This window comes from Vitis riparia, chromosome 18 (assembly GCF_004353265.1).
Source record: "Vitis riparia cultivar Riparia Gloire de Montpellier isolate 1030 chromosome 18, EGFV_Vit.rip_1.0, whole genome shotgun sequence".
Classification (NCBI taxonomy): domain Eukaryota; kingdom Viridiplantae; phylum Streptophyta; class Magnoliopsida; order Vitales; family Vitaceae; genus Vitis; species Vitis riparia.
The window spans coordinates 8965205-8976238 of NC_048448.1; the positions used below are offsets into that span (position 1 = coordinate 8965205).

Genomic DNA, 11034 nt, shown 5'->3' on the forward strand with positions numbered 1-11034 from the left:
TCTTTTCATGATCGGATAGAACATTAAACCAAAAAAAGTTATCGTATTTACTGATCGGACTGAAGTTTCAACGCAATCGAATCGATCATATAATAAATATACATTTTATATATTATTAAAATTAATAAATTTTACCCAAATTTTCTATTAAATTATAAATAAAAATAACAATTTTAATTACCATTCATCAATAAAAAAATATATCATCAACCACCATAATAATTTAAACAATCAAACCTAAATTTTACTTTAAAATAAAAATTTATTTAAAATTTAAAAATTAGAAATTTAAAATTATTTAAAAAGGGAACACAATATTTGATTTATTGATTGTTTTCAAAATTTTATTTTATTTCTAATATTTTTTAATGATTTTATTAATTTATTTAAACTCAGATTAGATATTTTAAAAATCAAAATAAAATAAAAATAAACTAATAAAGTAAATAAATATATAAAATGATTCAATTATTTAAATGGAATTTCAATGAATAATGAGATTCTTATTCAATAAATCAATATGAAATAAAACTATAAATATTAAATATTAAAAAAAATTGTAAGATTTTAATTGGTGATTTCATGTTTGGAATGTAGTGGGTCATCGTGGACATGAGAGGCGGCAACAGCTCCAACGTGGTGTACTGGGTGGAGAGGAAGCAAACAAGGGGAAGGGGGGCTAGGGTTGCTAGGAGAGGGGGGAGGGTTAAAAAAAAGTTTATATAAAGATAAAAATGTCGTTGTTTTGATGGAAAAAATAAAAAATAAAATAAAAATTATAAATCATTCAATTTAAAAAAAAAAACCATCTGATTCAATCGATTTAAAGTTGGTTCAATCTTTAGATGGTTCAAATAATCAAATCGAATCAAAATAATGATCGATCAATCCAATTCGATTTTTAAAAGCGTGATTTCAACTCAAAGCTAAGTTTGATTTTTCAAGTGACATGTCAGGATATTGGCAAAGTCACATATGAATCTTTTATCAATTAGACAAAAATTGTATAGGTGAAGCTTTGGATTCATATAGAGAGGATAGGTGAAAGCATAACAGCGTGTCAACTTTGATCATGATTATGATGGGAAATGTGGGGTTAAAGTAATACGTAGAAACGTCCAATAATTCAGCTTATGCATACTCCAGCCTCCGGGGACCACTACAAGACGGTTGGATGTGTACATGTGACGAGTTCACTCCCCCCTACAAAACTAAATCTCATTCAATTTTTCCTTCCACTACCCAAGTCGTTTTCTGCCCTACTATTCATTAGTGCACTTCCCTTCTTCGTTCGTGTATTCCACATCTGAATTTTGCTTCGTCTGTAGTTTCTTTTCTCGCGTCATCGTCATATTTTTAATTATTGGTTTTATTTTTTAAAAATATTACAGATAAATGTGCAGTTTGCCATGTTGGACTTGGAAAAGGGCTTGGGTTTTTGGGTTTGGGGGTCTGTTACAGAAACACGGGCCGCAGCTAGGTACAGGCTGTACAGCTATGGTGAGGGCGATCGCTCCGTCCACCATTCCAAGGGCCTTCCTAAAAAGACTGGCCGTTGGGAGTGGTTGGGGCGCACGTGGCATGTCTTATCTTATCTTATCTTAAAACGTTTTAATGTTCATTGAATTCTCCTTTTGTTCCTGGAAATTCATTTAATTTTGGGAAAGATATTTTTCTAGCCCAAAATTCATATTGGGATCGAGCCGATCCGCCCAAGGTAAGCTGGGTGGGAGGATTTTAGGCCCAAATATACAAAACACCGAATATCAGACTAGTCCAGCCCAATACAAAGCCCTAAGGCGTGCACTGCTGGACAAACTGTCGAAGTTACAAATAGTGGGCCGTAGAGTATAGCCTGCCTGGGTTTATAAGTTGAGCAGAGAGCGACACACGTTACCCACCGAGGACCTCATTCCTACAGATGGATGCATTTCTCATTCGATTGGAGAAGTTGGATTCGATAATTATTGTTCGCCATTTATATAATCGGATTCTGCAGTTAAAGGAAGTGTGCAAAGATTCACAGGGAAGCCAAGATTGTAAGATTTTTCCATCTCTAAATACGCGAATTAGGGTTTTTCGTAATTTCAAACCTATTTTACTTAGGGCTCGTTTGATTGCGTTTCGTATTTTTCTCCATTTTCCTGTGGAATCATTAAAAGCAGCGTGAAAATCTGCTTTAAAGAATACGAGAAAATTGACAACACACTTTGGCGGTGAGAGCGAACGTATGAATGGCGGTGTGGTGGTGATGGCGATGCCATATGGTGGTCCCCTTGACGAGTAAATCTGAATGGATTTGCCTCACGAGGAGATGTATCATGCTCGACTCGAGTACTTTTTGTTTTTTTATGCTTTTCATTTAATACTCGCAAACACATACATGGACAAATTCAAGCATGCTTGACCAGTTGTTGTAAATATCCTATGTATTTGGGCTTGCATTCTCTGGATTTTTCTGGCCAAATTATTAAATCTCCCTATCTTCCTTAAAATTATGTCAATTGTGGCTTGAAAGTTTAGAAATTTCAAATTCAGCGTCACATATTCAGAGCTGCATATAATTATTAGAATGAAGTCTACTGTTCTGCCTTACCATTAGATCTTTGTCTGTTTAGTTCTGACAAATTATGAGAGAAAAGAAAAAGACCGAATTAGAAGAAAAAGGGAAGGAAGATAAAATAGAAGTTTTGAGTTTGTCGGAATATCCTCCGTTCTTCCTTGAGTTATTTTCATGTTTTTCTTTTTAAACTGAAAATCAAAACTAGAAGTTTCAAGTTATAAATTCCCCTCTCCCCATTTTCACAGTGTTTTCTTTTTGTTTCTACCAGAGCCAAATCACAAAATTGTTATCTTTCTTATTTCTTTCCTTAACTCTTATTGCTTTCAAGATCTGTTGGACAACATTTTCAAAAATTGTTTTTTAGAAATATTCTTAGAAACAATTCTCAATTGTTTTCGAGAATAAAACTCCAATTGGTATCTCAAATATGAAAAACAATTTTCTCAACTTATTCTTCATAAAGATACTGTACATAACGTATAATGCAGAAGTTTTCAAAGTATTATCTATCTTTTTAATTGTTACTCAAGAAACAACTGAAAATACCTTAAAATCGTCCTAAAAAACAACTTATTTTCAAAGTAGTTTCTTAAAAAAAACTATTTTTTTTGTCAAAAGTTTATCAAAGGTGTTTTCTAAGTTAGAAGAATAGAAAATTATTTTTAAGAACAGTTACCAGATAGGAATATTCCAAATGTGGATTTCTTGTAAGAATTTAATCTTCTTGAGATTATTGGAATTTGATATATAGTGAATTATAACATGTGGAAGTGTCTTCTTAAATCACTGCCATATTTCCTAATTATTCTCATTCAATATTCTGCATATGGGGCACTGGCATTTGTCCTAACTTGAAACTAATTGTTAACAGTGAACGCATGCAAGCCTTAATCGTTCCCTTTGTCATACCTAATATCCAGGGTTGATACTGGCAGTATTTGTTATCCTTGTGGCTCTCTTATATAATCCTTGTCGGCAAACAGTTAAACATTATTTATCTCTAAAATTCAAATCTTCGGGACCTTTTGACAGATTTGCATGCTAACACCTTGCCAGATCTTTTTATTAAAAAAATAATTCAATAATAATATAATTGTAAGTATAGTAGTTATAGTAATTAAAAGCATGGTTTTTTGTCTTTCCTTGCATCTATCATCTTTATATGCAGATTAGTTAAAACTTAGGATGATAAAGCTACTTTATGAAGACTTTCTTTTGGATGGCATAACTTTCCTTGGTATATGTATATTGCCATCTCTTTGTGTTAAGTTCCTTGGTTACACTAAACAGAGGATGTGCATATTCTACACAAAAGCCAATCTCACAAGGAACTGCTAATTTTGCTTTGAAAGTTCAAAATCTGTACCACTGGTTTCCAAATATGCATATTTCTTTACAAGTTTTCCAGTTCTAGCAAGGATATTTATATTTGATTTCTACATATCATGGTGCATATGACCCTACTGTTCAGAAGCAAAATCTATCCCTTGAATGAGGATAAATAATGTTGCTCTGTTGTCAGACTGCTAACATTTTCCTAGAAAGTAAAAGGTATATTAACCTTTATTCCTTTGTTCCTACTTTTCCAACAAGTGTGTTTTTATTTTTATTACATAGTTAATATCTAGTGTATCTGAATGACACGACTTTCTTCAAGACCGGGGTTCAACTGTGAACCTGCATCAGATGTGTGAGCAACCAACCACACATTCACAGGATAATCCTTTGGAATTGCCCCACATCATAAAAAGGCAAATGACCTGCATGTGACCACTTAAGTTGACTGAGGATCACGTGTGAGCCATGTGGTAGCGTGTTTTATGTTTTCTTATTAAATTACCCTCTTAACCTTGACTACAATTTTTTCATGCGAATGGTATGGCATATTCTTAGCATAGGAAGAAAGAAGTTGGGAACAACTTTAGTTATCTAGCAATAGGGAAAAAATTTAATCAAATGTGTGTTGCTGAAGCCATGTTCTGAGATTTTTCTTTCTTTTGGAGATTAAATGTGAAAGAAGTGCAATAAGAGAACAGATGGTATGCATTTGGCAAGGTCAGAAGCTGCAAGGATGAGAGGGAAAATGTGGAATAGAATGAAATAGATTACTTGGTAACCAAACTTGGAGATAAATTTGCTTTTCTTGTTCTCACAAGTATTTGTATGTGAGTGACTATCTGTTAAAAACCTTGACTGCACTGCAATGATGAAGGTTTTGTAGAGAAATGCTGTTTTCCTTACTTTGTCTTCTATTAATGTGCATCCTTTTAAAGTTCATTTGATAAGGGCATTCGTTTTCTTCCTGCAATTTGTTTGCCATAGGATGGACTAGTTTCAAATTAACTCTTTAGTCTATAGCATATTTCCCTAAACTGCCTCTGGTTCTTATGTTTCATGGAAGATGCTTGTTACTTGATCAATTGTGATTCTTTCTTCATAAGTACCCTAATTGTATTGTCTCATTAATCCATATGAATTTATTTCCTTTTTCTTTCTTTATTTTACTTGTCATTGGATAATCTCCTGCTACTTGTTATTTTGATTCATTATGGCAATCTGAAAAAGGATAAGAACACTGGAACCATCTACCTTCTAAAGCACTTTGTGTTAACTCTGTTTATTAGTGTTATAATATGGACATATGTACATCATTTAGTGTTATAATATGGGTGAGGCCTGTGAAAAAGTTCTTTTGGTGTTCAAATATTAGCAGTCTGTACCAATATCCTCTTACACTGTCATTGAAGCATCACCTTCCATTCCTTTACCAGCATCTAGCCTGCCAAGATGAACTCTTCCAAACTTTTTAAATTCAATATTTTCTGAAAATGTGGAAACTAAGGGTATGTCTAGTAACATTCTTGAAGATAGTTATCAAAAACAAGGGACTGTTTGAAATTGGTCTTGAAAATAATTTTGTGTTCTTTAGAACAGAAGACAGGTTTCTAAAGAAACATGTTTGGCAAATTTTTATGACAAAACAGTTTTTTTAGAATTTGTTCTAAAAACAAACTGATTTTTAAAATAATAATTTTCTTTTGAGAATTTGTTCTAAAAACAAGCTGCTGTTTATGATAAATTTGAGATTTTTTTCAGTGGCATTTTTGTAAAGTGTTCTGAAAAATAATTGAAAATAGAGATAATATTTTGAAAACTTTTGCATTGTAAGTGTATAGCATTTCATGGAAAGTAAGTTTAGAAAATTGTTTCTAGTTCCCAAATAGAATTTTGTTCATAAAAACAATTGAAAACTATTTTTAAGAACAATTGTCAAAAATTGTTATTTGAGAACTATTTTTAAAAACGTCACTCAATGGACCCAAAGACGTGTAAAAAATATGGAAGAATTGAAACCAAAAAGTTGCAGCCACCGGTCCTCCATATATCAAAGTGATCTTGTGTCTTTTCAGTCCCCACCTAAATGATTGATGGATGAAGGGTATACCACACATTGGCTCTACTTGTTGTGTAATGTTGACCACTGTTTGGTATTTGAATTTGGTTTTCAAGTTACCCAGTACCCACACAACACTTGGGCTAGGGATTTTTATTTTTATTTTTTGCCTAAAAAAATGAAGATATTGTTTGTGGATCATACAGTTGTTGAAGGCAACTCTTATCCCATGATAATTGTGAATTTTTCTGTCAATTTCATTCTTTTCATATTTTCTTGGCTGTGTTGAGGAAAAGATCTTATCTTATGCTTTCAAGATTAGGACTGATCATCTATTATTGTTTGTAGTGGACATGATTGCTTAGACTTCTAATATTGAGATATGGTTTTCAGTGACCCCAACAGCCATGAGCCCTTTTGTGGGGCTTCTTTGGTGGTTGAAGATGGATTTAATTATCAATTGTGATGCTTTTGATAGGAATTGGGCATTGCATCTGCGGTCTATAGATTGTTCAACTGTGTTTGCACACATTCCCATGGAGCATCATTTTAACTGGACTGGTGCTTGATTATTGTGCTCTTTTTCTCTTCTTGTGGCTTCAGTTTGATGGTTAAAAAGAATGAAACCACTTTTGTGTGGTGTAGGGAGGGCGATGCATGCATAATTATAAAGCTGGTCAAGGGATAGGGAAAAAAAATAGCCACTCAGTCGATTGCCCACATCATTACTAAGTTTATCATTATCTGGTTTTAAACTAAAAAGCATAGCTCTCAATAACTCATGCTATTGATATGTCAAGGTAGATCAAAGTACCTTCTGCATTATTGTCACCATTCATTGTTGTTGTACTTGGTCTTTTATAAAATCCCATAGCCATCAACTCACTGAGACCCACAGCCATTAAGCCCCATTGACACCATCACTTTTTAACTTGCCCGTCCCACGACCAGGAATGGCTTGGGTCCTTTTTCATAGCCTTTTCCCGTGGGGGGTGGGGACTAAAGGTTATGTTACTCTTTTCTTTTTAGCTCTACTTTTCTCTTGTTAATTATCTAGTTGCAGTCAGTACTTTAGAAACTAGATGCAAAGTGGATTGCTTACCTCACCTCATTTTATAGTTAAGATTCATTTTAACATTGATCGGCGATGATCCTTCCTCAAATTTTTGAGTGTTATTTTGAAGGCCTTTCAATAACATGGGTTTCTGTTCTCTGGACAGCAGATGGTGAACAATGACCATAGAACCTGCTTATTCCATTAGAAGGTGCTCACAATTGGACCCCAGTATCCACGGCGCTAGTCTCGCTCAGAATGTGCAGACACAATTTTATGGCTCAAGATGAAGATATGGTAAGAGAAAAGAAAAGGGGGGGCTGGGGCTGTCCGGCCATGATTGGTTTTTGATTGAATTCAATGTTCCACCGTTAGGAAGGACACTTCCTAGAAACACACACGCTCTCTCACACTCCCACCTTGTGGTTATGTGGACGCCATGCACTGAACTTAAATTATTGTTGCTTGCCCCTCTAGAGTTTTGCTGCCACCAGCCCTTGGCCCATAACGAGGGAAGACTAATCAACCTTTTCTTAAACTTTTGTCCTGACCTGGATTCCTTCCTCCCCCTTTTCTGCATTTCACTTTTTCTTTAAGACGAGAGGTACTATGGAGTGGAGCATTTTTATTCTCACTTGGAAAGATGCCTTTTGTGCAATTTCCATTTTTAATGGGGAGAGAAATGACATGTAATTATCTCACAGTCGTGGTGCTGTAAATATGGAGAGATTTTCCTGATCATTGAAAAAATGTGTATATACTGGCATATTCTTTTAAAAGCTTTTGTTATGAGCATGATGATATGATCTCGTCATATGTATGTGGTTGTCTGATACTGTTTACTGGCAATAACAGTACTCAGTGATGAAATCAAATGAAAGTCAGTGTTCAAACACCTGAAAATGCCTTTATTATCCCTTTTAAGGAAGAATCAATCTGCCAGATAAGCTTACATTGGATTCATTTGAAAACACAATTATTTCAGTCAGTTTCAATGGAGACTCCAAGTGTACCAAGACAGACAATTATTCAACACTCCACCGCAACAATGAAAAAGAAATGAACAGTCATCTTCAAAATGGAGGACGAAGAGCTAGAAAATGCAAATTCATTCTGGAATTCCCATCATCATTTTCCACTCATTTGGTACATCTTTATATATGGATTTATTATTTTATACACAAGGAAATAAATATGTAAAATATAGTGCAAAGTGAGAAAGAAAAAATGGGAAAGTTTGAAACTTGCAGGAACCTAGTCTTTGCATTTGAGTTTCTCTTCCACAGCAATGGAGTTCTTGCAATGAGCAATTGCAGCTTGGATTGCAGCCTGCAACTCTTCCATGGTGCTGTCGCTTGTAGAAGAAGGAAGAGTTGCAGTTGCCACGAGAAGGCCACTGTTTGTTGGAGATGTCCTCATCGACGCCGGAGCTGAGAATTCCCCTCGCCTTCCTCTCAGCTCCTGTTTACCCCTCAGGCTTAAATTCCCTGAAAACGAATAAGGCTGCCTCCGGAATTTGATGTTGTCTCTCCTCCCTCTGAAGAACAAGAGGGGTCGAACCATTCTCACGTACCTTTTCAGTACATGGCTTACATCGAATCTCAGCTTTCTCTTCTGTTTCTCCTTCTCTTCCTTGTCTCCAATCTCACAGCCTTTTCGCCATCGCCCAAACAGGGAGAAGGACTTGGACTTGTTTCTTTCCTTTGTCTCGCTGCTGTTGCTTTGTTGATGGCGTCTGTTGCTGTTGCTGCTGATCATGTTGTTCTCGCTATTGTAGCTTCTCTTGATGTTCTGGCTATTGCTGCTGCTGCTGCAGTTGCTGCCATTGTTCTCGGGTTTTTGATCTTCTAGCAATTCTCTAATGGGGAGAGTGAAACTGTCCAAGGAATTGGTGGAGGAGCGAGGAGATACAGGAAGATGAGAAAGTAGGTGGAGGGGTAGCAAGTGACCGTGGAAGAAAATATCATCGGCCGGAGATAAATCTATGGCAAAGGTCGAAGTCTGCGCCTTAGCTTTATCCTGGATTGTGGTGGAGGAGGGGTGGAGAGAGATTGTGAAGGAGAATTCATGAGAAGGAGATGAAGAAGCCGAAGGTGGTGAGGCAGTGAATGGCGGCTGCTGTTGCTGCTTTACTGAGTGCCCTTCCTTCCCCTCCTGCCTCTCTCCAACTCTCTCTCTGCTCTTCTGCTGCTGTACGGTATCCATAACCCAAAACAAAAGGAGATGTCTGATACTGAGAAGATCTGGTTCAGTGTCTGGAGCTCTCTCTCAAACTCCTCAGTTTATGGGGATGCAAGGAAAGCCCATAGGGGTGAGGGATAAGGGGATTAGAAAGCAGTGGAGAGAGAGCCAGAGTCTTGTCAATCTTGTAGTTGAGCTTAGCGTGTCTTTTGTTTATATATATATATATTTTTGTTTTTAATGTTACCATTATTTTCCTTTTATGTATATAGAAAGAGAGAGAGAAAGAGTATGGTTGCAATGAAGCCGTGAAATATTCGGTGTGTGTCTTGAGGGTAGTGGGTCCTTGTCAAATCTAACACCTACAGGAGTGCTGAGTCCGGAGAACGGAATCACAAGCTCCCAAGTTCTCACAGATGGATAGCCAAACCACCCAATCACACCAATTTTGGGTATGCGTCTCTGTATCTCAATGGTTTTTTTGCAGGAGAATGTGGACGTGCCATACGCTCGGGAAACTCCTCTACCAATAATAGCCTTGTAGTTTTTATTTTATACATGGAATTATACAATATCTCTGTTTTTGTGTCGAAACAAGTATTGTACAATGTGGTGAGATGACGTCAGTCAAAGGACACACACACTTAGGGAGAAGATAAGGTTTCCAAATTTATGGTGGTAAGTCCAAGTCATCCTTCCTATTCGACCTATATTTCTATTATGCGGATTTGAATTTACAATGTTGAAATTCATGGTAGATATGCTGAATTTGACACTCACCTTTTTATCTTTTCAAATTTTGTTGTCCAAATCGTTTGACAATTGATGACCAACATTAAACTAGGTCCTAGGAACCTTTGGGATTGGCAGTAGCATGGCCCAATTCCTTTTTAAAGTTCCCCAACCACTTACCAAAGTTGGGACCAAATCACCTACGAACCACCTTTGATGCTTCACTTGAATTATAAAAGCCATTACCAGTTCTAATTTGGTGAAGCCACACTCGTTATTGGTGGTAGTTGATGTTAGTCGTCCCGTGATCATATTTCCCAGCCATATCAACAAGATTTCTCACGGATTGTTTTCAAACAACGCTATTTTTAATTTCTTCAGAGCTGAGGTAGGTTGGTTTCCCAAAAAAATCAAATGGGAAAAAAGATTTGAAAATGGGGTTGTGTACTTTGAAAGATATTTTTGATGGCATTTGCTGGCAGAGGCTGTTGTGTTGATGTTATGGAGAGAGAGAGAATGAGAGCGTGTGTGAGGTACTTCGTGGTATAATATTAATAACTACATTTATAGATGAAGAGGATTCAATGTTTGTTGGAGGCGATGGTCCCGCCATGATTTGAAAATATAAGGTCTACATACAGGACACTGTCACACTGAGAGCAGTCGGTTCCAAACTTAAAATCTCCCCATCAGTGGATGTTAAGGCTTAAGACTTAAGACTTAAGAGAGAGAAGGAAAAGAAAGAAGAGGGTTTGAGAGAGATTAGAGGGTGAGTCATGTGAGCGATGTTAGTAATTGAGAATGGAGACTTTGGGGGTTGCATTTGGACGGCCACGAATGATGAAACACTATGCAGATGCAGGAGGGGCACGTGGGGTGGGAGGGCCCACACACACACGTGTACAATGTGGTCCATGATGACCCCATACAGAGCAGGGCATAGAGGAATTTTGTTGGTATAGTTGAGGTCAACATCTCAATCATGGAGGCATTATTTTGGTGGACACACTCATCTTCACTACTAAGCCACTCGAAAATAAAATAAAATCAATATTCTATTTTATCACCTCTTTAGTCTTCGGTCTTATAGATAAAGGACGGAAAGACGGG

The 11034-nt window shown here is 36.4% G+C and overlaps 1 protein-coding gene and 1 long non-coding RNA gene across 2 annotated transcripts; one reads left to right on the plus strand and one right to left on the minus strand.

The window, feature by feature from the left end:
• Nucleotides 1-1903: 1903 nt before the first annotated feature.
• LOC117907445 lies at nt 1904-7806 on the plus strand. The gene is made up of 2 exons (XR_004649997.1): nt 1904-2039; nt 7178-7806. It is a non-coding gene; the product is annotated as an uncharacterized LOC117907445 (long non-coding RNA).
• A 164-nt stretch (nt 7807-7970) lies between these two features.
• On the minus strand, nt 7971-9393 carry LOC117907444 (BRI1 kinase inhibitor 1). The gene has a single exon (XM_034820983.1). The coding sequence runs from the start codon at nt 9214-9216 to the stop codon at nt 8266-8268; it is 951 nt and encodes a 316-aa protein (XP_034676874.1). The 5' UTR covers nt 9217-9393; the 3' UTR covers nt 7971-8265.
• Between the last annotated feature and the right edge of the window lie 1641 nt (nt 9394-11034).